Source organism: Mercenaria mercenaria, chromosome 13 (genome assembly GCF_021730395.1).
Source record: "Mercenaria mercenaria strain notata chromosome 13, MADL_Memer_1, whole genome shotgun sequence".
NCBI classification, from domain to species: domain Eukaryota; kingdom Metazoa; phylum Mollusca; class Bivalvia; order Venerida; family Veneridae; genus Mercenaria; species Mercenaria mercenaria.
The window spans coordinates 8912375-8939063 of record NC_069373.1 but is presented as its reverse complement, the minus strand read 5'-3'; the positions used below and the strand labels follow the sequence as shown (position 1 = coordinate 8939063).

General features: G+C 37.1%; 1 protein-coding gene across 2 annotated transcripts in view; it reads right to left on the bottom strand.

Moving 5' to 3' along the window:
* Positions 1–19819, bottom strand: part of LOC123529933 (GRAM domain-containing protein 4-like) — a 44101-nt gene extending 24282 nt beyond the window's left edge. The window contains exons 1-10 of one of the 2 annotated variants that reach the window (XM_045310535.2): positions 19764–19819; positions 11161–11259; positions 10832–10976; positions 9239–9347; positions 6941–7005; positions 5450–5627; positions 4717–4742; positions 2949–3040; positions 2393–2484; positions 1792–1840 (exon numbers count right to left, since the gene is read on the bottom strand). In XM_045310535.2, the coding sequence (XP_045166470.2) occupies positions 1792–1840; positions 2393–2484; positions 2949–3040; positions 4717–4742; positions 5450–5627; positions 6941–7005; positions 9239–9347; positions 10832–10976; positions 11161–11253 (849 nt within the window). In that variant the 5' untranslated portion in view covers positions 11254–11259; positions 19764–19819. Of the gene's footprint in view, positions 1–1791; positions 1841–2392; positions 2485–2948; positions 3041–4716; positions 4743–5449; positions 5628–6940; positions 7006–9238; positions 9348–10831; positions 10977–11160; positions 11260–19449; positions 19605–19763 lie in introns of those variants that run through there. The other variant, XM_045310536.2, reaches the window with a different exon arrangement.
* Positions 19820–26689: the final 6870 nt, after the last annotated feature.

The following is a 26689-nucleotide window of genomic DNA, read 5'->3' as shown; positions in this document are numbered from 1 at the left end:
AGACATATAGACAGCACTAAAACAACTACAGGTGGGAGACATAATAAAGGTATGAAAACATCTACTTCTGTTTATAAAATATCAACACTTGAGCTTCAATACAAGTCCTGTCTTAAATTTTGTGTAACTTACATGCCTTAGTCTGTTTATCATACAATACTTTAGGAAATGCAGTACACTGGGTGCCATACAATACTGAAGGTAATGCTGCAGATTTAGTGTCAGACAATACTGAAGGAAATGCAGTAAACTGGGTGTCATACAATACCAAAAGGTAATGCTGCAGATTTAGTGTCGGACAATACTGAAGGAAATGCAGTAGACTGGGTGTCATACAATACTGCAGACTTAGTGTCAGACAATACTGCAGGAAATGCTGCAGACTTGGTGTCGGACAATACTGCAGGAAATATTACAGACTTAGTGGTTGACAATACTGCAGGAAATGCTGCAGACTTGGTGTCGGAAAATACTGCAGGAAATGCTGCAGACTTGGTGTCGGACAATACTGCAGGAAATACTGCAGACTTGGTGTCGGACAATACTGCAGGAAATGCAGTAGACTGGGTGTCATACAATACTGAAGGAAATGCTGCAGACTTGGTGTAGGACAATACTGCAGGAAATGCTGCAGACTTGGTGTCGGACAATACTGCAGGAAATGCTGCAGACTTGGTGTCGGACAATACTGCAGGAAATACTGCAGACTTAGTGGTTGACAATACTGCAGGAAATGCTGCAGACTTAGTGTTGGTCAATACTGCAGGAAATGCTGCAGACTTGGTGTCGGACAATACTGCAGGAAATGCTGCAGACTTGGTGTCGGACAATACTGCAGGAAATGCTGCAGACTTGGTATTGGACAATACTGAAGGAAATGCTGCAGACTTAGTGTCGGACAATACTGTAGGAAATGCAGTAGACTAGGTGTCATGCAATACCGAAGGAAATGCTGCAGACTTAGTGTCGGACAATACTACAGGAAATGCTGCAGACTTGGTGTCAAACAATACTGCAGTAGACTACGTGTCATACAATACTGAAGGAAATGCTGCAGACTTCGTGTCAGACAATACTGCAGGAAATGCTGCAGACTTGGTGTCAAACAAGACTGCAGTAGACTGGGTGTCATACAATACTGAAGGAAATGCTGCAGACTTAGTATCATACAATACTGCAGGAAATGCTGCAAACTTCGTGTCGTACAATACTGCAGGAAATGCTGCAGACTTGGTGTCAGACAATACTGCAGGAAATGCTGCAGACTTGGTGTTGTACAATACTGCAGGAAACGCTGCAGACTTAGTGTCAAACAATACCGAAAGAAATTCAGTAGACTGGGTGTTATACAATACTGCAAGAAATGCTGCAGACTTGATGTCGGACAATACTAAAGGAAATGCTGCAGACTTGATGTCGGACAATACTGCAGGAAATGCTGCAGACCTAGTGTCGGACAATACTGCAGGAAATGCTGCAGACTTGGTGTCGAACAATACTGCAGGAAATGCTGCAGACTTAAGTGTCGGACAATACTGAAGCCAAGGAAATGCAGCAGACTTGGTGTCGGACAATACTGAAGGCAATGCAGTAGACTGGGTGTTAGACAATACTGCAGTCTTTTAGTTTGTTCCTTATAGTTGCTCATATTGTAAAATATACTGCAAGTAAATATTTTATACTGTACTAAATTTGTGAGTAATACAATGCACAAATATCAGTAGAATAAAGCCATCCTGACTGTAAACAATCTATAACATAAATCTTTTTACTTCTGTAACAGTTTGTTACCTTTTCAGGTTCCCCAGGATCTAAATAAGCAAAGTGGAACTTGTATCCTCTAAAATATAAAAAACAAAACATTTTTCAACAATACCATACTTTATACATAAAATAGCAGACTTATGTACTGTGCATAAACAAAGATATTTTTATTAATTGTTATACATTAACATACTGGTATTACAAAATGTATCTGTGTGATGTGAACATGACCAATTAAATGTGAACTATTTTGATCTGGTTGGCTGAGATATATGAGCCGCACCATGAGAAAACCAACATAGTGCATTTGCTACCAGCATGGATCCAGACCAGCCTGTGCATCCACGCAGTCTGGTCAGGATCCATGCTGTTCGCTTTCAAAGCCTACTGCAATTAGAGAAACTGTTAGCAAACAGGATGGATCCTGACCAGACTGCGCAGATGCTCAGGCTGGTCTCGTTCCATGCTGGTTGCAACCGCACTATGTTGGTTTTCTCATGGCGTGGCTCATATATTTTACTGGTAAATGTGAAATTCCAGGGAGCACTATAAGTGTCATTATAAATGAAACAATACTGTGTATAAATCTACCAAACATATGAAATATTTATTTTTTTTGAAAACCTACTTAAAATGTAAAAAGTTGACAACCATTCTAACTGCACCAAGAAAGAACAGAAGAGGCAGAAACCATCCCTTCCACACACTGTACATATGTATCTGAAATATATAGAAATGAAAATTCCTCACGATATTTAATATGATGTTTATAATCAAAGTAATGATAATGCATTCAGTATTGTACAGCTGATAAATATGTAGCGAAATTATATGAGCCGTGCCATAAGAAAACCAACACAGTGGCTTTGTGACCAGCATGGATCCAGACCAGCCTGCGCATCCGCGCAGTCTGGTCAGGATCCATGCTGTTCACTAACAGTATCTGTAATTGCAATAGGCTTTGAAATCGAACAGCATGGATCCTGACCAGACTGCGCGGATGCGCAGGCTGGTCTGGATCCATGCTGGTCGCAAAGCCACTATGTTGGTTTTCTCATGGCACGGCTCATATAGTATGTCATGAATATACACTGTATGCCATGAAGAAATACATGTAGAATGCAATGAAAACACACATGTAATGAAAACATTCAATATGCAATGAAAATACACATCAGACTTACAAGAAAGACAAACAGAGTGTATGAACGATTCTTCCAGTTGAACATATTGTGTAAACCTTTCCATGAATCTGTAATAGGCTTCACTGCTTTTCCTATAAAATAACATCAAATAATATGTTTAGTGCAAGTAAACTCCTTGCAACAAGCAAACATCCATTTACAGATCAATTACAATGGTATGGGAATGGACAATTACAAGATTCTTGTATAAAAAATACTTTTTTCACTGGATCAGCCCATGTATTAACAGGAGAAAAACTGTATATAAACAAGGAAATTCACATGCTGTTATTATTCTTGAAAGTGTGTACCTGTTTACTGAATTTTTAAGTAATATGCAAAATTACGGGTACTGTCATGTTTGTAATAACAAAATAAAAATTTTTTTTAAAAACCTTCAATACATGCTTTTGGTAGAGTTGTTGATTTGTGAGGCCCTGGTTATGGATATCTTAAACATGTTTAATTAATGTTTCCAAGAACAACAGAATGGTAATTAAAAATCATACCAGAATCATAAAGTCATCATATATGAAAACAATACATTCAGTCTTCGTGTCATTTTTTTATGCAAGAATGGCAACAAAACACAGTTTGTTTTGTGTATTAACGTCTGCAGAAGCCCTTGGGATATGTTTGTGACTTTGACCTTTGGTGTCGGTCACAAACATTCTAGCGGGCTTCTGCAGATGTTAATTGTGTATTATCCCTATAATGAGGTCAACATTGTACTATACATGCACCCTGAAAATGCTGAGTAATATTATGAAATCCAAAAAAGGCACGTAACAAAAAATCCCACACACAAATTACAGACCAAATGTGCATGTCTACTTGATACTGATGATGTTTACGAAGTTTCATTTCAGTTGGAAGGTAACTGTAGGAGGAGTTAAGTACACAATGTTTCTGATGTAGTTATAATATTACAAAGTTCAAAAAAGGGCCACCATAATCTCAAGATAAATTAACTGGACATGAAAGTTCAAATAAAATGAGCATGTCTACTTCATGCTCACAAGGTTAACAAGAATAGACACTGTTAGTGGAGTTGGGTACACAATGTTCTCATGAAGTTGCAATATTTCAAAATCTGAAAAAGGCCACAACTCCAGAATAATACCTGGACAAGAAAGTCCTTAAAATATGCTCATGTCCACTTCATACTGATGATATATACCATGTTTTGTTTAAAGTGGATGAAAACAAAAAAAGTGACAGACCCACTGACAGACAGACAGTTCAAACACAATATACCTCCTAGGTCTTGAAAAATGGGGGTATAAAAGCTAGAGATTGCTTTTGAAAAAAAGTTCACATCTCCCCATACTGTTTCATTTATAAGGCAGGATGAAAAGGTATGCAGTCTCTGGGTATAACACATAGACATGCTGGGAATACTGGACATTATTACTAAACCAAGAGCACATAACTCTGCAATCAATAATTTGATATTTTTGATAATTCAATGGTACGTAACTCTCAACCTACTTATCTGACTGTGATCCATAATCAAACTTGAAAGAGATCTCATGGCTACACAATAATATTCTATGTTAATATTATAAGGATAGAATTAGAAATAAAGGTGCTCAAATGTGCACATAGTGAAATATTGCATTTTTGATCAAACATGGGCGTATAACTCTGACCTTGCTATCCCGATCTGGACTTACATTTTTTGGTGCCCTTCCTCTTTTACTATTTATAATAAAAAAAGGCTTCCCATGGTAAATTTTGATACATTAAGCAATATACATGTACTTACTGAACCGTTTAATGTTTTCCTTTAATCTGAAATATACAAACATGCAGTTCATCAAGGACTGTAAGGGAACACTGAGAGAAAAATTATGCAGACATCAAATTAAGGGTATAATATTCCTATAAATCTGGTTGGTGATATGTAATCTAGTTTTCCCTGAATGTAATATATATCCAAGAAACCAGAAAGACCCCAACTTCAACTTTGACCTCTAAGTTTCCTACTGACCTTGAATCTAGTGATATGGGTCATGCTCTCTAAATATAATCTTGTTGATGCAAATAACTGAGGTTGTTTATGAATATCCTACCAGTGGCTTGGACATAAAATAAAGCTTTTTTTTCTTGATTCCAGAGTGTGACTTTGACCCTGGGCCAAACTGCTGTTTCAGAGATATTCCTAAAGAAAGGAAATCAAGACAGATGGTCCGACTGATGGTCCGACTGATGTTCCGACCGATGGTCCGACAGATGGTCCGACTGATGGTCCGACAGATGGTCCGACTGATGGTCCGACTGATGGTCCGACAGATGGTCCGACTGATGGTCCGACAGATGGTCCGACTGATGGTCCGACTGATGTGTGTGATTCCAATATAAGCTCCTTATCATTTGTCATTCTGTCTTTATTTCTGTCATAGGCCAAATAACTTCATTTCATGTCCACTTCATATTACCTGTAGCAGGATAATTTACAGAACTTATGATGATAGTGTATGATCTAGGAAAGATCTTACCTCTTCACACTGAGTGGCTCATCAGGTGGACCCTTCTTATCTTCTGGCCGGGTCATATCATTAAAGTCCTCTAAAACATCATAAACAACCTCAAATGTACGTTCAAAGAACCTGTCATATCTGGACCGAGGCTGCTCAGTTTGGCTATCAGCCGTTAACTCAACTTGCCTTTCTTCAGCTTAATATAAAAAATTGCTAAAATTATGTATCTAGCTTACACAAAAGAACACGGCATGATTATGATTCATACACACGGTCTTGCATTCAATGTCTTTAACTAGAAATACATTCTGCATGTCCACGGGCAGAATGTCGAGCCCGCCAGCACCTTTGGCCTCTAAGTGTGACCTTGAACGTAGACCTAGGGACCTGGTTCTTGCGCAAGACACTCCGTCTCATAATGGTAAACATTCATGCAAAGTTACATCAAAATCCCATCATGCATGAAGAAGAAATGCTCTGGACAAACTTCAATTTGATCTTTGACCTCCAACTGTGACCTTGACCTTTGAGATAGGAACATGGGGTTTGCGCATGGCACTCCTTCTCATTGAGGTAAACATTCATACCAAATAAACAAGATTGGTCCATGCATGTCAAAGTTATGGTCCGGACAAACTTCAATTTGACCTTTGACCTCCAACAGTGACCCTGACCTTTGAGATAGGAATATGGGGTTTGTGCATAACACTCCTCATTGAGGTAAACATTCATGCCAAATATAAACAAGATTGGTCCATGCATGTCAAAGTTATGGTCCGGACAAAATCAGACGGACGCACATACACCAACCTGCCAAAAGTGACGACTATATCAAGCTCACCGGAAGCGGGCTCGACAATAAATGGAATTGTGATCAACGTATATGACTAACACATGTTTCGACAAAATGTTGTCTATGATTTTACTTTTTACTGCCACATAAAACATTAATATAGAATTTGACCTATATTGCTACAAGTCTGATCATGTTCCCATTTACCAAGTAGAAAACGAGTTAAAAAGGTTTTGGATGATTTGACCTAATGACCTCGTTTTTGACCCAATAAGAACCTGTTACACATTTACCAAGCTGATCTGCCTTATTTTGACCAAAGTTTTACACAGATCAAATTGAAAATGTGTGGTCTCCGGAGTGTTACCAAGTTTCTTCCATAATATGACAAAATGATCTTTTCAGTTCCCAAATGATCCAACTCAACCTAGATTTCATAAAGACAAACATTGTGACCAAAGTTTAATGTTTATCAGGTTGAAAATATCAAGGTTTTCTATAATCTAATCTAGTTCTTGTCCAAGATTTTATTGAGGCAAATGTTCTCATCAAGTTTCCTTAGACTGGGCAAAAATGTACCACTAGAGTATTAGCAGTACAGCTGTTAATGATAATGGCAATACATGACACGGGGAATCACAATTATTTGTGCCCAGGTGAACTAAAAAGATACATGTAATCAATAATGCTGTAGGAAAAGTAGGAAAAACATTTACCATGTTCTTTTAATTTTGTTGTTCTTTCAACTTTCTGTTTAGAGTCTCCTGTAATTTTTGGTGATCTAAAACAGAAACAGATACAGGTAAATACATGTTAAATCTCTTAATATAATTTAAAGTAGGCTAATACATTATAAACGCTTACACATATTTAAAAACTATAACTAAAAGTATACACACAAAAAAAATGGTACAGCAATTTGGCGAGAATTGAGACTCTTAACATCACTTGAAAATTATAGATATAATACACTATTTTTTGTGTATTAATGTATGCAAAGCCCAAGTGAATGTCTCTAATCTTGCGAAAAAAATAGCCATGACTTTAAGATTCTGGTGCATTTTTTAATTACCAGTACAAGTTAATAATTTCCAGCATCGTTACTATGTTTCTTAAAAAAACAAACGCACAAAATAAATGCAATTCAAGGTAAGCGCAAATCTTTATATTCCCAGTTACTGACAATAAACAAAAGGCCTTTTTTTTCAGACATCACATTCAAAAGGGAGTAATCATATAGAATCGGATTGCACATTTATGCTTAAAAAAAAAAGAAGACTTTTATAGAGAAAAAAAAACAAGACACAGACACATGATGCTCCTCAGCCCTCACAGAGCAAAAACAAGAGGGTCATGATGACCCTGGATCGCTCACCTCAGTAATATGAGCTACATGTTTCAAATGTCAAACGGATGCTAAAATATTAAGAAAGTCAGTAGGTCACATTCATGGTCAATGTAATTCAGTTTTACGATCGGTGTGCAAAACTGTACATGTCATCCCAATTTCAAGGCTGTATCTTAGAAAACAAGAAAGTACAAATGTAGGTCAGCAGGCCAAGGTCACAGTCAAGTGACATCATATTACTTAGGGTCATCAGGTAATTATTATTAAACAGTCTTGGAAATAGGATCAGATAATTTTTTAAGTATTTTTTCCTATATAACTCATATAATAATTAAGTGACCCCGGGGCGGGGCCTCTTTTAACCCCAGGGACATAATTTGAACAATTTTGGTAGAGGACTACTAGGCAATGCATCATACCAAATATCAAAAGCCTAGGTCGTGTGGTTTCCGACAAGAAGATTTTTAAAGTTTTTTCCTATATAAGTCTATATAAAACATGGGACCCCCAGGGCAGGGCCTCTTTTCACCCCAGGGGTACAATTTGAACAATTTTGGTTGAGGATCATAAGACAATGCTACAAACAAAATATAAAAGGCATAAGTCTTGTGGTTTCAGACAAGAAGATTTTTAAATTTTTTTTCCTATATAAGTCTATGTAAAACTTGGGACCCCCGGGGTGGGGCCATATTTGACCCTGGGGGGATAATTTGAAAAATCTTGGTAGAGGACCACTAGATGATGCTACACACCACATATCAAAGCCCTAGGCTGTGTGGTTTTGTACAAGAAGATTTTCAAAGTTTTCCCTATATTAAAGTCCATATAAACTATGTGACCCCCGGGGCGGGGCCATATTTGACCCAAGGTTGATAATTTGTATGATGCTACACACCAGATATCAAAGCCCTAGGCCCTGTGGTTTTGGACAAGAAGATTTTTAAAGTTTTCCCTTTTGGTTGCCATGGCAACCAGAGTTCTGCATGGAATTCAATTCTTTGAACAATTTTGAAAGGGGAGCACCCAAGGATCATTCCTGTGAAGTTTGGTGTAATTCTGCCCAGTGGTTTTCAAGAAGAAGACTTTTTTTTTAGAAAATGTTGGCAGACATGACAGACATTGACTGATCACAAAAGCTCACCATGAGCCTATCCTACCTGATCCAGATTCACACTGGTCCTTAAGATCATCAAGATTAACATTCTGATCAAGTTTCATGAAGATATAGTCATAAATGTGGCCTCTAGTGTAAACCAGCTTTTCCTTCGATTTGACCTGGTGACCTAGTTTTTGACCCCAGATAACCCAGTATCAAACTTGTCCAAGATTTTATTGAGGGTAACATTCTGACCAAGTTTCATTAAGATTGGGCCAAAATTGTGACCTCTAGAGTGTTAACAAGCTTTTCCTTTGATCTGACCTGGTGACCTAGTTTTTGACCCCAGATGACCCAATATCAAACTTGTCCAAGATTTTATTGAGGGTAACATTCTGACCAAGTTTCATTAAGATTAGGCCAAAATTGTGACCTCTAGAGTGTTAACATTCAAATTGTTGACGACGGACGGACGGATGGACGACGGACCACGGACACAGGGCGATCACAAAAGCTCACCGGTGAGCTAAAAACTGGGAAAGAAATATTATCATGGCTTTAAACCCTCACCTTTTCTTTAGCTGGTCCTGAAGTGATTTATTTCTCTTCTTTTCTGACTCCAGCTCTTCTCTTAACTTTTCATTGGAAACATTTTCTTTATACTGTTTCAGTTCTTGTTCTGTTGAAACAGGAATCAGTCAAGTACAATGTACAAACTATAGATCAAATTTAATAAAGAAATTCATTTTGTTCCAGTTTGCAGAGGACTGGATAAGAGTGGTATCAAGTAATTTAAGATTGAAATATGTGCATCTTCTTTGCGGACCCATATATTATCACAACAGGACTAAACAGCACAATAATTTCCTTCAGAGAAACCCTTTTTTTTTAAATCAATATTCAAGGAATCCTTGAACTGATATAAATAACTTCTTTATATAAGCCATTTATTGGACAACTGACCCCATGATGGCCTGTTGGAAGCAACTGGGTAAAGTGGGTATGCAATTCTGCGTACTGTGACCTTGACCTTTGACTTAATGACCTCCAAAACAAATTGGGATCATCTACTTTGCACAGGAAATCATGCTATGAAGTTTGACAACCGTTACTGTAGGCAAGTGTTCTTTACTTATTATAACCATTTTCAGTCTTGAGGGGTCACTGTGACAACCTTCAGACCAAAAACAATAAAACTAATCACAGGTGCTTGCAGACTTTAAGCCAAAGCTTTCTTTTCTTACAAGTGGTGACTGTCACAGTGACCTTGATTTTTGACTTACTGAGCCCCAGAACAAAAGAGGTCATCTACCGACCACAGCAAAACATCCGATGAAGTAGGACGACTGTTGGTCCAGTGTACATAGTTATAGAGCAAAAACCGTTTGCAGCCTCAAGGTGAAAATTTGCGGGATCTTTAAATCATAAGCAATTATCTCGAAAATAAGCACATGGACATATATATTTTGTTTAACCAAATGAAAGATAATACATAAAATTACCTTACAACTGTGAAAACTTCATTAATATCTATTGCATTAATGCATTCGTATGCAAAAAAAATGTCATCAAAAGCATATTTTTCCCATAATCCCCCATTGATTAAGACCATATTTTTCAAATAAGTTGTGCAAAAAATCAAGCATATGCCATATCATCCCATCTTTTTACTGGTCCATTTGCTAAAGTATATCTTTAAGATTTGAGAATCTATTGTTTAATAAAATTCTACATTGTAGAAAAAACTTATCTGAACATGCAGAATTACTGTAACAGCCCAACAAACCTTTTTGCTGTTTCATATTGTGTGCAATGTGTCAATACTGGTACAGAAAACTGTACAAGAAAAGCATATGTTACATATCAGCCAGAAACAATACAGAACTATTTCATACAATGATATAAACCTTTCCTTCATTCATACTTTTCTTTAACCCTCATCATGCTGGAAACAACTGATTCTGCCTTTGCAACCAGTTTTGATCATGATCAGCCTGCACATCCGTTCAGTCAGTATCTTTTTGCTAAGCACCCCTTTTAGAAGTTAATGATACTGTCCAAATTCAAAGATGGACAAGTTCATTACAGAAATTAAGAAGGGTAATAGCTAATACATATTTACATGTATATCATATTTTAAGATATTCAGCAACAGGAACAAACCTAGATTCTGTTTTTCAATCATCACCGACACAAGCTGCTCCTGTATCTGAGCTAAGTGTTCCTCATATGCATTTTTCTCATCATCATCTGTGAATTTAGACGATATACTGTCACACATACTCACTGTGTCAGATATGTCATAAAACTGAAATAAAAAACATGTCATTTACTTGATCCACTTGATAAACATGTACAGACATCTGATGGAATATTTTGTGAATTGAAATGAAAACTCAAAACAGGCATGTATAATTTGTTATCCTTGTGTGTGTTCTTTCCTGCCAAAATAAATTACAAACAAGACAGGCAGAAGAATATAAATATTTCACCTTGTCTTCCAGTACTGGTGCTGGTGATGGTCTCCTATCTAAATGTTTTTCTTTCTTTCTATGAATTCTGGATCGCAGGTGAGTAAAACTCATTGTGGTCTGGAATAAGAAATAAGAAAAGATATATATAAAACTAGAGGTGCTTTTGAGAAAAGCACATGTCTCCTACAACTGCCTAATCATCTGAATAGTCTGTCTGTCTTTGTATACTGTTTGTGGCCTATTGGTATTCATATGTTGGAGTAACGGGTCTACAATGCTGTACTGGTAGTGTTGGAGTAACCGGTCTACAATGCTGCACCGGTCTATAATGCTGTATCTGTCATGGAGTAACCTGTCTACAATGCTGCACCAGTAGTTGTTGGTAATTATGTTCAAGGGCCATAATCCCGAAGTACCTTGGCCGATTTGGCTTGTTATCGAACTTGGCCTAGGTCTTATGGTCAAACACATTTTGTTCAAGTCTGGTGAAGATCAGATGAGAAATGTACGACTTAGAGTGCAGACAAGTTGTGTGACACACAGACAGACAGACAGGAGTAAATCAATATGTCTCTCACACCACTGTGATTAAAAATGGCAAACTATATAAAGGGATAATTTTATAGATTGAGCAATTACTTTTGTTTAAGAAAATTTCTTGAAAATGGTTGAGAAGATTAAAAACTATTTTTGATTTAATGTGATATTAGGATAGGCTGGTTCAAGAGCAAATTGCATGGTTACTGTAAAGAATCAAATGAAAAAGAGATTGAAAAAGAAAATGGTATGTCGCCCATCATAGACTATTAGCTCCAACTTGAGAGCCACTGGCGCAAAGCCAAACTTTTCCTGATTGGCGAATTTGTTGGCGCAAAGTGAAATTGACCCAGAGGAAACCCTGGATGAGAGACATAATAAGTCAAGTAAGAAAGACTCCATGCAAATACTGGTAAATAATTGTTTGTACAATCAACCTATAGATAATATTTAAAATATCACAGTTATCCATAACCTAGATGTAAAGTAAGCTTATAAAAGTGGGCCATATTGAAAATTGGTTAAACACCAAATATGTTATCCACGTAAAATAAAGTCGTTATTATTAAAATAGTGCAACAAAGAGATTATTACAGGAAGTTACTATGGAAAGAAAAAAATCCTGCTGCCTTTATATTTCATTAATCATACAAGTAGAAGGTGAAAGTTGCAAAGTAGAGGGTGTCCTCCAATTTAGAACTTAACTTCCTACAGGAAAAGTAACCAGGGCTTCAGACAACTATAGTTCAAGTCCAAATCCATTTAGTAGTAACTGAGAATATTATTAATGTACCATATTTAAACAGTGATCATTTCATGGTAAACATGTTCAAAGGCACTTTATATACAAGGTCAGCCACACAGGGCACCTTTCATCCTCTACTAGTACAGACACAGGGCGATCTGACCAGAAGGACAGAGCCAGAGAAAGCCTCCAGAACAGAGAGAGAAATCCTTTTAAAGGTATGTCTGGCTAACTAAGCCTCTTTGCAAACAGAAAATCTGGTTCTTTAATTGTTAACAGTGGTTATGTACAGTCTTAGTAGTTACTTTGGGACAATCAGGAATACAAATGAGATGCAAATATTCAACTAGTATTTTCTCAGTTCTAGCCTAAAAGGATTTAATTTACATTCACATATAAAAACAAATTTGGAAGTAAAACAGTATTTTTAACAAGGAACATTATACAATGTATATAAGACGAAATTTAAGAATACCCTATACATTTAATTTTAGGTAATGCAGATCATTTAACTGTTCCTGGTGAACAGACACAGGACTGATGTCAAATCCATACACTGGATCAACATTGGATTTAGGTTGAAAATGAAGCTTTTTCGACACCAGTTTCTGACATGTAGAATTGTGTCCACAGGACACGGATGCCCCCGCATACTGCTCTATCCTCTAAATAGCAAAGTTTTCAGTACAGACAATCTTCACATGAAGGATGCTCGACTAAACGTTTGAAGCAAATTGAATTCAGATAAGGCAACTTTGAATCCACTCCTTCAACAAGGCAATCTGAAAGACAGCTATATCCTCTGCCACTGTTGTGGATAGTGAAAGGGTTGATGGCATTGGGTGACACACGAGTTCTGCACATCGTCTTGATGAGGTGATCATTTGACCCAAGTTTCATGAAAATCCTTCAAGGGGATTAGAAGATACAGAGTGGATGGAACACAAAATGGAAGGCTCAAATATTTGACCTAGAGCTGTGACCTTGACCTTGAGCCAACATGGCTGACTCATGAGTTCTGCACAATGTCTTGATGAGGTGATCATTTGACCAAAGTTTCATGAAAATCCTTCGAAGGGTTTAGGAGATACAGAGCGGACACAAAGTGTTACGGACAGATGTCAGAAGGACCGAAGATCAGACGGAGACCATTCCTTTAACACCACCCCCCCTCACTTGTGGCGGAGGATTAAAATTGTATGAGGAGTTGAACACACAAGATTTCTTCTTTATGGCCTATTTTGTGAAATAAAGAAATGGCATTAATTCTAGAAAAAAATAGCCTTAGAAAAAAGTCCATTATTTATGGTCATCTCCAGATCACAGTCCTTCATCTGTGAAACTTTCAAGAGTGTTTGAAGAGTTGGACACACGAGATTGTTTTCTATATTCTACATAGCAAAACTATCAAAGGGTCTTAACTGTGGTAAAAATAGTCACAGCAAAGGTTCCTTCCTTTCTGGTCATCTAGTGTGGGATGAGTTTTTCTCTATACATTGTAATCTATAGAGTAAAATTATCAAAGGGCCATAACTGCATAATAGTCGCAGCAAAAGTTCCTTCCTTTAGGTTCATCTGCACATCAAACTTGTTCATCTGTGAAAGTTTGAAGCAAATAGTGAAAGTGGAGCTGGATGGATGTACTGACATACAGACAGCAGCAACGCTATATGCATCCCACATAAATGTTGGGGCATAAAAATATGAGTAAATGTTGAGCTTTATCACACCAACCAACACACATGTCACAGGTCATTATTTTTATAGACTGCTTTATACTTGATAGTAGCATGTGCCATGCATTAAGTCTTTCCAAGAGCGAGAAACTAATACTTAACCCTCATGCATGCGCCTTTCCCATAACATTTGTCAGGTTTTATTATGTTTGTATCGTCCGCTGTTTTATTGATAATGTATGTTATATCATGGATATTAACGGAGGTTCCCTGATGTTTGTCCATGCAATGAAATGATTCACTACATGCATAGATAAAACTAATAGAAGAGGTTCCAGAAAAGTCACAAATTAGCTATATAGCTAAATCTAACTATATATCCCATAACAATAATGCAAAATACGTCGAAATCAAATTCAAAATTGTCATAATTGCGTCCCAATGGTTTATAAGATGAAAGACAATAACAGAAAACCAAGATCTCTGCGGTCACATTTTCAATAAATGCAGCAATATTTTGCGATAAAACATTAAAGAATGTGCCATGTGTTAGAATCATTGTTGCATAAGACAAATTGTGTAATGATTTATCGCAGAAATTCACAGCATGTACTGAAATTGAAACTGCATAGATTTCCATTCTGTGTTTTTGTCTTTTGTCTCATAAACATGATAAACCATTTGGATGGGATAATAACTATTTTATATATTATATTGACATATATTGAACACTTGTTATTGGTTTTATAGCTATTTCTAGCTAGATTTAGCTATATACAGGCCTTCCGGCATGACCTTGCATAAAAGTAGGAGAAAAGTAGGAGATCCCTAAACTAAAAAGTAGGAAAATATTGGAGGTTTGCGGACAAAAAAGTAGGAAAAGTAGGAGGTTATTAACATGAAAGTTGCAATGCTTACCTTAACAGCTGTTAATACTACACTTACACCAGGCCTGGACCCAGAAAATTTTGACTGGGGGGTACCAGTCTGGAACGAAGACGTCACCGCCAAGGCGCATAGCAACGCTGAGAGCGGCCAGGTATTGGAGGGCGTGCCTTTGCCCGCGTTGGGGGGGGGGGGGGGGGGGGGGTGGTCATTTACTAGTGGCTGTACTCCTCTCATTTTAGGGGGTTCAGGGGCTCTCTCCCCCTGGACTTTTCTGAAATACTGGTAAGAAATGGTGGCCTCTGGTGCATTTTAGGTCTAAATTTTGAAGTAATTGAGATTGAGGGGTTACTCCCCTCTTGATGGGGGGGGGGAAGAGTCAGGGGGCTCTCTCCCTGGAAAATTTTGAAATACAGGTATGAAATGGTGGCCTCTGGTGCATTTACTAGTGCTTGTACTCCCCTCATTTTACGGGGTCAGGGGACTCTCACCCTGGATTTTTTTTTTAATACAGGCAAGTAATGCTAGCCTCTGGTGCATTTTTAGGTCTAAATTTTGAGGTAATGGAGGGGTATGAAATGGTGGCCTCTGGTGCGTTTCTTGGTATAATTTTGAGAAAAAAATGATTCCTTTGCCAAAATAGTAGGGTGCATCATTGATAAGTATAGGTCATTTCTCAGCCCCCTTGGCCCGGCCCTCGACCCGGGCATGTACATTGGCAACCGAATGATGACCCCCAGATGTCTTGACTGGCAGTTTCTGTGCTTGAATAAGTGTGGTTTGGTAGGATTATAGGTACCTTGATATGAGGCAATGTATTGCAGGAGGCACTAAATGGCTCCATAAACTGCCAGCAACACATCAAACCATCATCAGGGATATAAATTAACACTCGCCCAGTCGCCCAGTGCGACCGGATTTGAAGCTGGTCGAGTCAATCTTCCAAGATAGTCGCCCAGCCGGCGAATGGCTTTGGATTCCCCTAATGTCAATATTCTGGGTTTTTCCAAGACTGTCTTATTAATATGCAAGACGTCACTTAAATCGACCAATTAAAATTATCGATATATACTAGGACCAATCGGCATACGCGGATCATTTAGTCTGTCTCTAACAATGGCTACGCCCATAGAAATACAGCACTAGAAAGTAGAGGTGTATTGAAGGCTGTTAAGGAACATAGAACGGCCGGTCGCGGCGACAAAAGGAAATATTGTATTAGGATTATGAAAAGACCTAAAGGCCAATGAGGACTTTTAATGAAAAATGGGCTGTTGACAGACCGTGGCTGCTTAGAACACCAACTGCAACATGGTTTGTACTTTTTGTACAAGTAATAATTTCGTGAGGGGTTGCGAGTCCTGTAACTCGACAATGTAACAAAATACTAGAATTCAGATGTCCATAAGCGTGCAGCCTCTATCAAAATGCCCATAAACAACCCAAATCTTCTAGTGCTGCAAAAATCATTCGAACTTTAAAGTAAGTGCGTCCGTGTTTGAGAGGCTGTGTCCTATGTTTAGAACATGTCGTGCACTAGCTGGTTGATTATAACTTTCCTCTTTCAATTTGAGTTTGATAAGTGTTCTGTATTTATATTTAAGATTTTGATGTATTTTAACTATTTTGGCAGGAAGCAAATTACAATACTTATTAAGTATGTAGATCTAAACCACTGTTAGTATATTTTTCCGCTAATAATAGGTGGGCCCATAACTTTTAGGCTGGGCCCCTAGAATTTGCCTGTAAGGAGCCCAGGTGGCTAATAGGGTCTGAGTGTTAATTTATATCCCTGCATCATCTGCAAATATAACTACTAAAAAGGCTGTTGTTGCTTTTTTTCCTTTTTATATCAAGAAAAAAAGTAGAAGTAGGAGGTTTTCATCAAAAAGTAGGAGGCATTTAAAGAAGTAGGAAAAAGTAGGAAAATGTAGGAAATAGTAGGAACGCCGGAACGCCTGTATATAGCTAATTTGTGACTTTTCTGGGACCTGATCAATACTGACAGAAAACCACAAAATAACCTTCATTTATGCAATGCAGTCTAAAAATCTTTAAGTTTAATCCTGCTGTTTTGATTTAAATTGTAATTCTAAAAGATTTCATTTACCAATTCTGTAAATTTATAGAATGAAAAATCTTTAAATTTATGGATTGTCCATTTATTTACAAAACATTTGTAAAAACAACGAAAACCTAGACTATAGCCTTACTTATTTGTCTTATCAGGATGACTTATTTTATGATCTGTTATTTTATAGTTGACATCCCAGACAGCGACAGTCAAAAGTTATCATGCGGTCCCTGAAAACGTCCTATTATTTGGACTAATCATAGACCTACTGATGACCTGTCGCATAATAGTAAAGCGTGACTGCGTTGATGTATGATGTAGACTCTGTATAACAGGCAATCATTGGCAAAAACATGGGCTGTGGATTTCAGTTATTAAGAGGACACAAATTTTCAGTTCAAGGTCCGCAACCTTGTTTTGAGCAAAAAAACACTTGAAACAACGGCATGTTCTAATCTCTGGCCTGGCCTGGCCCGGCCTGGCCTGGCCTGGCCTGGCCCGATGAGCCCAATTTTCGACTGGGCCGGGCCAGGCCAGGCCAGGCCAGGCCAGATTTTATTGTACATAGAGAAATGAATGGCATGAAATCTAAATATACAATTACAATAGCAGGCAGTATTAACCTGCATTGTTTACTTGCTGCATGTCAAACAAAATGAGAAACCAGTCCCCTGGAGAATCATTAATTAGCCATCATTCATCTTATTTGAAATACAGATCTGCACTGAAGAAAATGGTGTAACTAAATGATAACTACCCATTTTTTTCTGTGATCAAATTATTGAAAGTCAACTTTAACACTTACTTTTAAAACTAATGGCTAATTTCATTGATAAGCTTACCTGCTGCAATATAACTGAATATTTGCATGCATCTCTTTGGGAATTGTAATTACAGGTTGTGTCCCTACTATCCTTAGCTGACCTTCTAACTGTTCAGTTGAACTTTTAATGTGTTTGGTTTAGTTAATCTGATGTTCAATTTATGGAAGAGTAATAAAAATAATATTCATTGTGGGACCTCTAACTCATTGTCAGGGTGTTGGCATTTTAGATTATTGATATTTGTCTTGCACAAAAAAATAATGGTGCATTGTGTTTATGTAATTTCTAAGTGATATATTTAATGCTAAAATATGCTCTTGAGCCTGTTTCACAAAACTTTGTAGGATTTTTTTTCCACATACTTATATCAATATAAAAACAATTTTACAAAAATATTCAGTATATGTATAACCTAAACTACAAAATTTATATATTGCTTCCCCGCACCATACTATCCCAGATTCTAAAACGGAGATAGCATTATTTTAGAAATTGAAAGTTGTTGTCCGTTAGTATTGACAGGTGCCACTCTTTATTTTACACCATATTTGTAACCTGAAAATATCTAAATTGACCAAAATAACATGCAATTAAAGTTTACCAATGACACAGTGGCGTAGTGATAAGTTCTGCGGCTTTCACACATGTTACCATGGGTTCGATTTCAATTCAGATTGTTTTCATTAAATCAATATAATGTCATTTTATTGATACTGGTTTTGTTCTTACAACATTTTATGGTAATAACTTGTATGTAGAAGAATGTCAAATACTTGTGTATTTCATTCAATAAATGAACAATAAATCACCATAAGTGACAATTTTCCTGCATTCTAAGTTTACAGAGGAAATTTAAAAAAAAATGATAATGAAAATGGTCAAACAGGTCACGGTTTCGAACTTACAGTCCCGAGATTGGTAGCTGAACGTTTTGTCAGCACAACTTTATCTGCATGTACGACCTGGCAGTAAAGAAATGTAATTTGTTTATATTTTATTTGGTTTTCAATATTTATATTTTTATTTATGTTTGGGCACCGATTTTTTTACGGAAGCATATGGAATATTCTTGAGTGCTAGTTCAATAATTTCAGACAATACTAAATAATCCTCAATAGACAAAATAATAAACTTAGTTAGCTTATTCAATTTGGGGAAAACAAAGCCACGAGTCGAGAGTCAATTGAGGTGAAGATCCCCTGATAATAGTCATAACAATTAATCAGGCATCGCCTTTAAATTAGACATAATAGTTATGTTAGCTACAGGCTTATTCCCAGGTGTATAATTTTACAGAGTGAGAGTTCAAAATGTATTTATATAATGTCTGAAATATCCGAACTTATTCCAAAAGTCAGATTTTAAAGTTGCTATAAAACATCACTTTCACCTTTTACGAAATTGAAATCTATGGCCTGGCCTGGCCTGGCCTGGCCCGGCTCGGTCGAAAATTAGACTCATCGGGCTAGGCCAGGCCAGGCCAGGCCGGGCCAGGCCAGGCCAGAGATTAGAACATGCCTGAAACAACTGCGAGACATTTGCCTGTCATGACCAATTTCTGCCTACCAAGTTTGCAGTTTCTGTGCAAAAAGTACTTAAGTTGACAAGATGCCTTCCTTTTGGAGTGGGCTTAATACAATCTTTTAAGAGTCATAAATTGTGTGACATTTCTGAAATTAACAGATTGTAACAGTTCGAGATATAGTCACGAGACTGTCCGAAAACAATGCTATCCGAAATTGCGGGATTTTAAAATAAGTGTACAAATGCATGCCAGTGTTTTCGATTAATTATCCTTCATATAATATGGAATCAAGATATGATAACTGCATGATTTTCTTGCTTTGTGAAGATAGACAGAAAAATGAAAAATAACTAACTGTCAAAGCCTTCTAATGGCCGTGTTGTCTCTCCGGTATATACCGTACACGTTATATACGTTTTTCTTCTCTAGTATGTACTCTTATAGACTCATAGTATAATATTTCGCGAAATTCGGTTGTTTTCATTTTTATAAAAAAAGCATAACAAATCTTTTGGATGCTTCAATGAAGTCATCAATTATAGCTGACAAGTTTTCCCGGTGTTCTTTGTAGGGATCTTCTGTTGTATTTACAAGAAAAAGTTCAGCGCTGAAGTCTACATCTACATCTACATCTACATGATACTTCCAACAATCATTAACGATTATGACTGGAAGGCGCTTGTCTGGGCAGTGTTAAAAATGAGAAAACTCATTAGGTGCAAAGAATAAAAATTACTACAGGTGCTAAGTTAAAAAACATAGTGAAGGAAGTTACTGCAGATGTACAGTGGCCAGCCGCTCAGCAAATATGTTGAGGCTGGGGCTGGACTGTACATATTGGGGAAGGCCATTCCATAGTCTGATTGTACGGGGGAAGAAGGAATTCATGTGGTATTGAGTACGGGACTGTGGAATTAGGTAGTTCAGGTTTCTGGTCGGAGTTAGATGGTTATGGTCGACGCATACATGATTTGTTCGGATTTTGTAAAAATAGATGAGAGAAGATTGTATGCGCCGTTGTTCTAAAGTTTGCCAGTTTAGGGTGTTAATCATCTGGGTTACACTGCTTGTATAGTTATAGTCGTTAAAGATAAACCGTGCAGCTGATCTTTGCACTTTTTCGACTTTGTATGAGAGGGACTTTTGCCAGGGCTGCCAGATGGATGAGCAATACTCAAGTTGTGGACGGACATAGGTGTTATAGGCTTTCTCTTTGACCTTTTTGTTTGTTGTCTGAACATTTCTTTTGATGAATTTAAGAGAGTTGTTTGCTTTAGAGGAAATAGTATTAATATGTTCAGACCAGTTTAAGTCTTTAGTTAGTGTAACACCTAAGTATTTAGCGGTATCGGTAGATTTCAGTTCCTTGTCATGCAGGGTGTAAGGAAACATGACAGGGTTTCGTTTGCGAGTAATTCTCAGCACCTCACACTTGTCTGGATTGAATTCCATTGACCAGTCCTGTTCCCACTTTTCAAGGGCGTACAAATCTTTGATACCCATGCTAAGGAATAACTCCTGCTTTAATCTTTCTCTATGGACTTTATATATGAGACACTCATCTATAAAGTGTATCATAGTCTCTGGTTAACCACATCTGCAGAATGGCGTGTCTTTATTTCCTACTTTATTTTGGTATTCGTTAAGGCAATAACCACTCTGCAGCTTGAGCAATGTTTTTTGATTATTCAATCCCTGGAAATTGATGTACTTAGGTTTAACTTCTTGCCTGAATTGATATAAATGTCGTCCATTCTCACTGATATCCCATCTTCTTTGCCATTTCATACGTACCGACTCTCTAGCAGCATGACAGATATCTGCTTGACTTGTAACTATCTCATCATCTGTCATGCTTTCCGCCTCTGTAGCTGCCTCTTTGGCCAGTCTGTCTGCTGTCTCATTCCCACTGATACCAGCACGTCCTGGGGTCCAGTCAAGGTGGATGTCTACTCCAGTCATTTCTATATCTTTCCACAGTTGGAGTATTTCTGATGACAAGAATTTGTGTGTTTTATTCTCCCATCCAAGATTAACAATGCCTATAGCAGGCTGACTGTCACTTAATATTTTTAATTGTTGATTTGTAAACTCTTACACTCTTCTAGGACTGTTTTAAGTGTTATCTTGATAGCATCCTCCACTTGTTTATTGGTTCTAGATTTGGAACAACCAAGATTGTTCCAGTAATCAGGTCTGTTTCGGAATGGTTGTAGATATCCAAGGTAGGAAAATTCTGGTTATATACTATTCATTGTCAAGTTGGTCAGTGACTTCATATCTTCTATCTGTGCTAACATGCAGCCAAAAGGAGAATTTTTCAATCAAATTTGTGTGTTTTCCCAAGTAACTTTCTAAGCATTTCGCAATGTTTTCCTTTTTGTTTTTTGCAAAGATTTTCCCACACTCTCTAATGCTCAGTTCCTCCTTCCTAAAGTCATGTGGTAGAACCCCAGAAAGTACTTCAGCAGCATCTTTACTGGAAGTAGTAGGTAATCCTAGGCAGACAGCTAATCCTAATCCTTTCCTCTGAATTTTTTCAAGGGGTTGACAGTTGGCAATTTGACAAACTGGTGCTGCATATTCAAGCTGTGGTAGCACTAAGCTGGTGTAAAGGTTAACCATGTTTTTAACACTTATTTACTCTGTTTTTGCTACTGTTATCAATGTAGACAATGTTTTTAATCCTTTCCTCTCCACATATTCAATGTGATTTTTGAAAGAAAGTTCCTTGTCAAGTATAACTCCTAAAATTTTTGGTTTATCTGTTTTAGTAGTGGTAAATATTGAGTATTCAATATTCTCTGTATGGAGCTTCATTCGCCATTTCTGGGTCCATGCATGCACTGTGATGTTTCTAATTTCCACAGATCCTTGTGGTAATCCCATATTTGATGAAAAGACCTCTCCCATTTCATCTCCTACACTACATCTTGCTTTCCGGCCTGTTAAAAAATTTGATAGCCAATTCCATATCTTCCCTCTGATTCCAATTCTGTACATTTTGACCAACAAACCGTCCCTCCACACTGTATCAAATGCCTTTTCCATGTCCAGAAATACAGCTAGTGTGTAGTTGTTTTCATTGAAACCATCAAATATATTTTGTACCAATCGTAACAGTGCTTGTGTGGTACTATGATTTTTCCTGAAGCCTTCTTGTTCTGCATCTATGATGTCTTTGTGTTCTGAGTATGCATATATTCTAGAGTATACATGTACTATCTTTTCCATACATTTACCAAGGGCGCTGGTTAAACTTATTGGTCGGTAGGACCCTGGTTTGTGGTAAGAATCTTTCCCGTGTTTCTTTAGAAACTTTACAGTAGCACTTTTCCAAGTATCTGGAAGTATATGTACACCCTTATTCCAGGACTGTTGAAATATGTAGGTTATCACCTCAATGAGTTGTTGATTTGACTGTAAAAGTAGATCAGTGTATATGTATTCAGGACCTGGTGTTTTGTTCTTTTTTAAAGTTTGTAGTACTGCCTCAACCTCTTCATATGTAATATGTCTATTTAGGAAATCTTCACCCCCATCTGTCATGCTTTCCAGTTTGATATGTGCCAACTCATCTTCAACCTCTGCTCAGAACTTCTCATCAATAGTCATACCATCTAAGTGTTTTCCACCAAAGAAATTTTGTTCAGGAACTTTGGCTTTTTCTTTTTTGCTGAAAATCACTTCATCATTGCTGTCTACAAGAGGAAGAATGCTGGATAAATCCTCAACCTGATATGATATGATGTTAGTTGTTTGAATGATCTCCATCTCTCCTTGGGATTAGAACATTGATCAATATTGCTGCACATATTGTTCACCCATTCATCCTTAGCATTTCTTACTTCGTCATATCTTTCTTCACATTCTTTTATTCTTTGAAGATTCTTTGGAGTTTTCCTCTGTTTGAATACTTTCTTTGACTTGTTTAGTCCTGTTTTTATTGTTTTGACTTTATCCAAGGTTGGTGTATTCTTCTGTTGCCTGATTTTACCTTTTTTCTTGGTACAGCTTCTGACATGCATTTATGAAATTTTTCTAGAAAACATATGTATACCTCTTCTATATTTAACAGTTCAAAGTTCTCAGTTTTCCATGAAGAAAACTCATCTTTAGTGATGTTGTACCATTTAATACCATTCATTTCATTGATACAGTATCTTTCTATTTCTGTGAACTTTTGGTCTAGTTTGTCTTCAATATCTAACAAAACTGCTATATGGTCCGACCGAACATTTTCATGGTCAAGCGTTTTGCAAAGTTTAACATCCTTGTTTACATGAGGTTTGATGATAAAAAGATCTATAACACTGTTACTTTTCCTTCTAGTTGATTCACCATCATTTATGCAAATAAAATTTTCCAACCACATGCAATTTTCAAGTAGCTTACCTGCACCATTGTCTGTCACATTCCCCAAAAGTTTACTCTTAGCATTGAAGTATCCGGTAAGTATAATGTTTTTATAAATTGTGATGCACTGTTTTATAAGGCTTATAAACAAATTCATCTGTTCTAAATTTCCTGGTGGTATGTAGGCTGTGATTAAAAGAATTTCTTCTTTTTTCCTCATTTTCATACAAGTCCATACAGCTTCCAATTTTTTTATTTCAATGTCCTCTCTCCTCTGTATGTAAAATCCTCTGAAGGTCTTACTATAATTGCACCACCACCATCACTTTCATTCAATCTAGGTTTTGAAAATGATTTCCAGTTTAAGCACTGAATTTTTTCTTTTGATGTCTCCTATGTTTAAGCATAAAATGTCTAAGTGATAATTCTGGATTATCTATTGATATCTTTTTTTTTTTGCTGTGTTGTAAGATTGACAATTTAGTGCAACAATTTTCATGATGATTTTTGGAAGATTAAATTAGTGGCTACAGAGTAAGACTGCGTTTTTAGCTCACCTGAATTTTTCTGATCACTCGATGTCCGGCGTCCGGCGTCTGTCTGTCTGTCTGTCCGTCAACATTTAGCTTGTGTATGCGATATAGGCTATACTTTTCAATTGATCTTCATGAAATTTGGTCAGAATGATTGCCTTGATAAAATCAAGGTCGTGTTTGATTATTGGTCATCTGGGGTCAAAAAGTAGGTCACTAGGTCAAATCAAAGAAAAACCTTGTGTATGCAATAGACGCTGTATTTTTCAATTGATCTTCATGAAATTTGGTCAGAATGATTGCCTTGATGAAATCTAGGTTAAATTCGAATATGAGACGTCTAGGGTTAAAAAGTAGGTCACTAGGTCAAATCAAAGGAAAACCTTGTGTATGCGATAGAGGCTGTCATTTTCAATTGATCCACCTGAAAGTAAGTCAGAATGATTGCCTTGATGAGACTAGGTAGAATTTGAATATGGGTCATCTGTAGTCAAAAAGTAGGTCACTAGGTTAAATCAAAGAAAAACCTCATGTATGTGATAGAGGCTGTATTTTTCAACTGATTTTCATGAAATTTTGTCAGAACGATAACCTTGATAAAATCTAGGTCAAGTTCGAATATGGGCCATCTGGGTTCAAAAACTAGGTCACTAGGTCAAATCAAAGAAAAACCTTGTGTATGCGATAGAGGCTGTATTGTTCAATTGATCTTCATGAAATTTTGTCAGAATGATAGCCTTGATGAAATCTAGGTCAAGTTCGAATATGGGTCATCTTGGGTCAAAAACTAGGTCACTAGGTCAAATCAAAGAAAATACTTGTTTTTGCTCCAATTTTAATGATAATTGGTCAGAATATTTTTTTCCCATGAAATCACTAGGTCAAACATGTTTACACTGTTATGGTGTATTATGGTGTGTTTCTCAGGTGAGCGACCTATGGCCATCTTGGCACTCTTGTTTATCTTGGTACACTGGGCAGTCTGATGATGAGGCTCTGTGTGTTCCTTCCCAACTGGCACAACAGCTTTTGTTTTTACAATCTGCTAATATATGTCCCTGTTCACCACAGTTTTCACACCTTATTTCTGACCAACAGTATCTTGCAATATGACCAAATTTCAAACACTTGTAGCACCTTATTATCTTGGTATCTCTTTCCCTTTCAACAAAAGTTGTTCTATTGTTAAATCTTAAGTTTAAGTCCACACCTAAAGCTTTCTCCAAGGATTCTGAGCAATTAAATGTCACTTTGGTTAGGGGCATAGGTTTTCCACTATGCCTATGGAAGCAGCTTTTCACTGATTCAATATTCAAATTATTGCTAATAAGAATGTTTTCCACTTTCTTTTCTGAGAACCATGGGTCTATGTTCCTTAGGAAACCAACTCTTTTATCTTTCTGCTTTGCAGGATGATGAATTTCCTCCTTTCCTCCAAAGACAGAATTTGGCCAGTTGTTTTGTGTGTTTTCTTTTTTGTGAATTTTCACAGTGTAGAACTATACCACCTCTAGGAAGACTATAACACACTGGCCATAGCTTTCGCAGAAGCGGTGGTTCCAACGCAGCGGCGGTGGAGGATTCGTCGCAGAAGCGGTGGAGAAATATGGCCGACTGACTACATTTATGCTGCCATCGGCACGTTTTCTAATGACCTTTTCACGTTTGACTGAAAACAACCAGTGAGACAGGAGCCCACATGTGTACTCTTCCAACCAGAAACATTTGTTCCGTGCAATTCTTTGTCATTAATGTAAACACTTCTGTACAGTTTGACGAGGGACTGCCGTTTTTGTACAATTCGCATTTAAAATGGTAAAATCTTGTACAAAACGACCCCTGAGCACGTTTGCAGCAAATCGTAAGTACGGCCCTGTCAAGCAAAAACTATTTCTCCGTAACAGGTGAATTTTCATGACACGCATATGAAAAAATCGACCAAAAATGATTTCAACGCAGTGTGCGGTGGGTACAATTGCAACGCATTACGGTGGATCTTGTTTCTTTAATGTTCGTTATGGACTTTTAACTTAAGTAAACAGCATTTTCCTGGGATTTTGATAGGGGCAGGTCCACGAAATCACTTTGACATCAGCAACAGAAACTTAATGTTTAGTAAACTAATCATATACTATTGATTTGCACTTCAGTTCTGTTGAATGCACACACGAAAATCTTTATTTTAAACCATAATTATTTTACTAAATCAACTGCCAAATAATAAAGCCATGTTCTTTCGTACTAAATACACCCCCAATTATGATGATTGATATTAAAGTATGAAGGTTTTCTTCATTTTTCTTTTCCCTCATTATATACAAAATATCAACTGACAATTTCTATTGTTTGATTAAATGCTTACCACATACGACATCATAGAACAGACCAACTT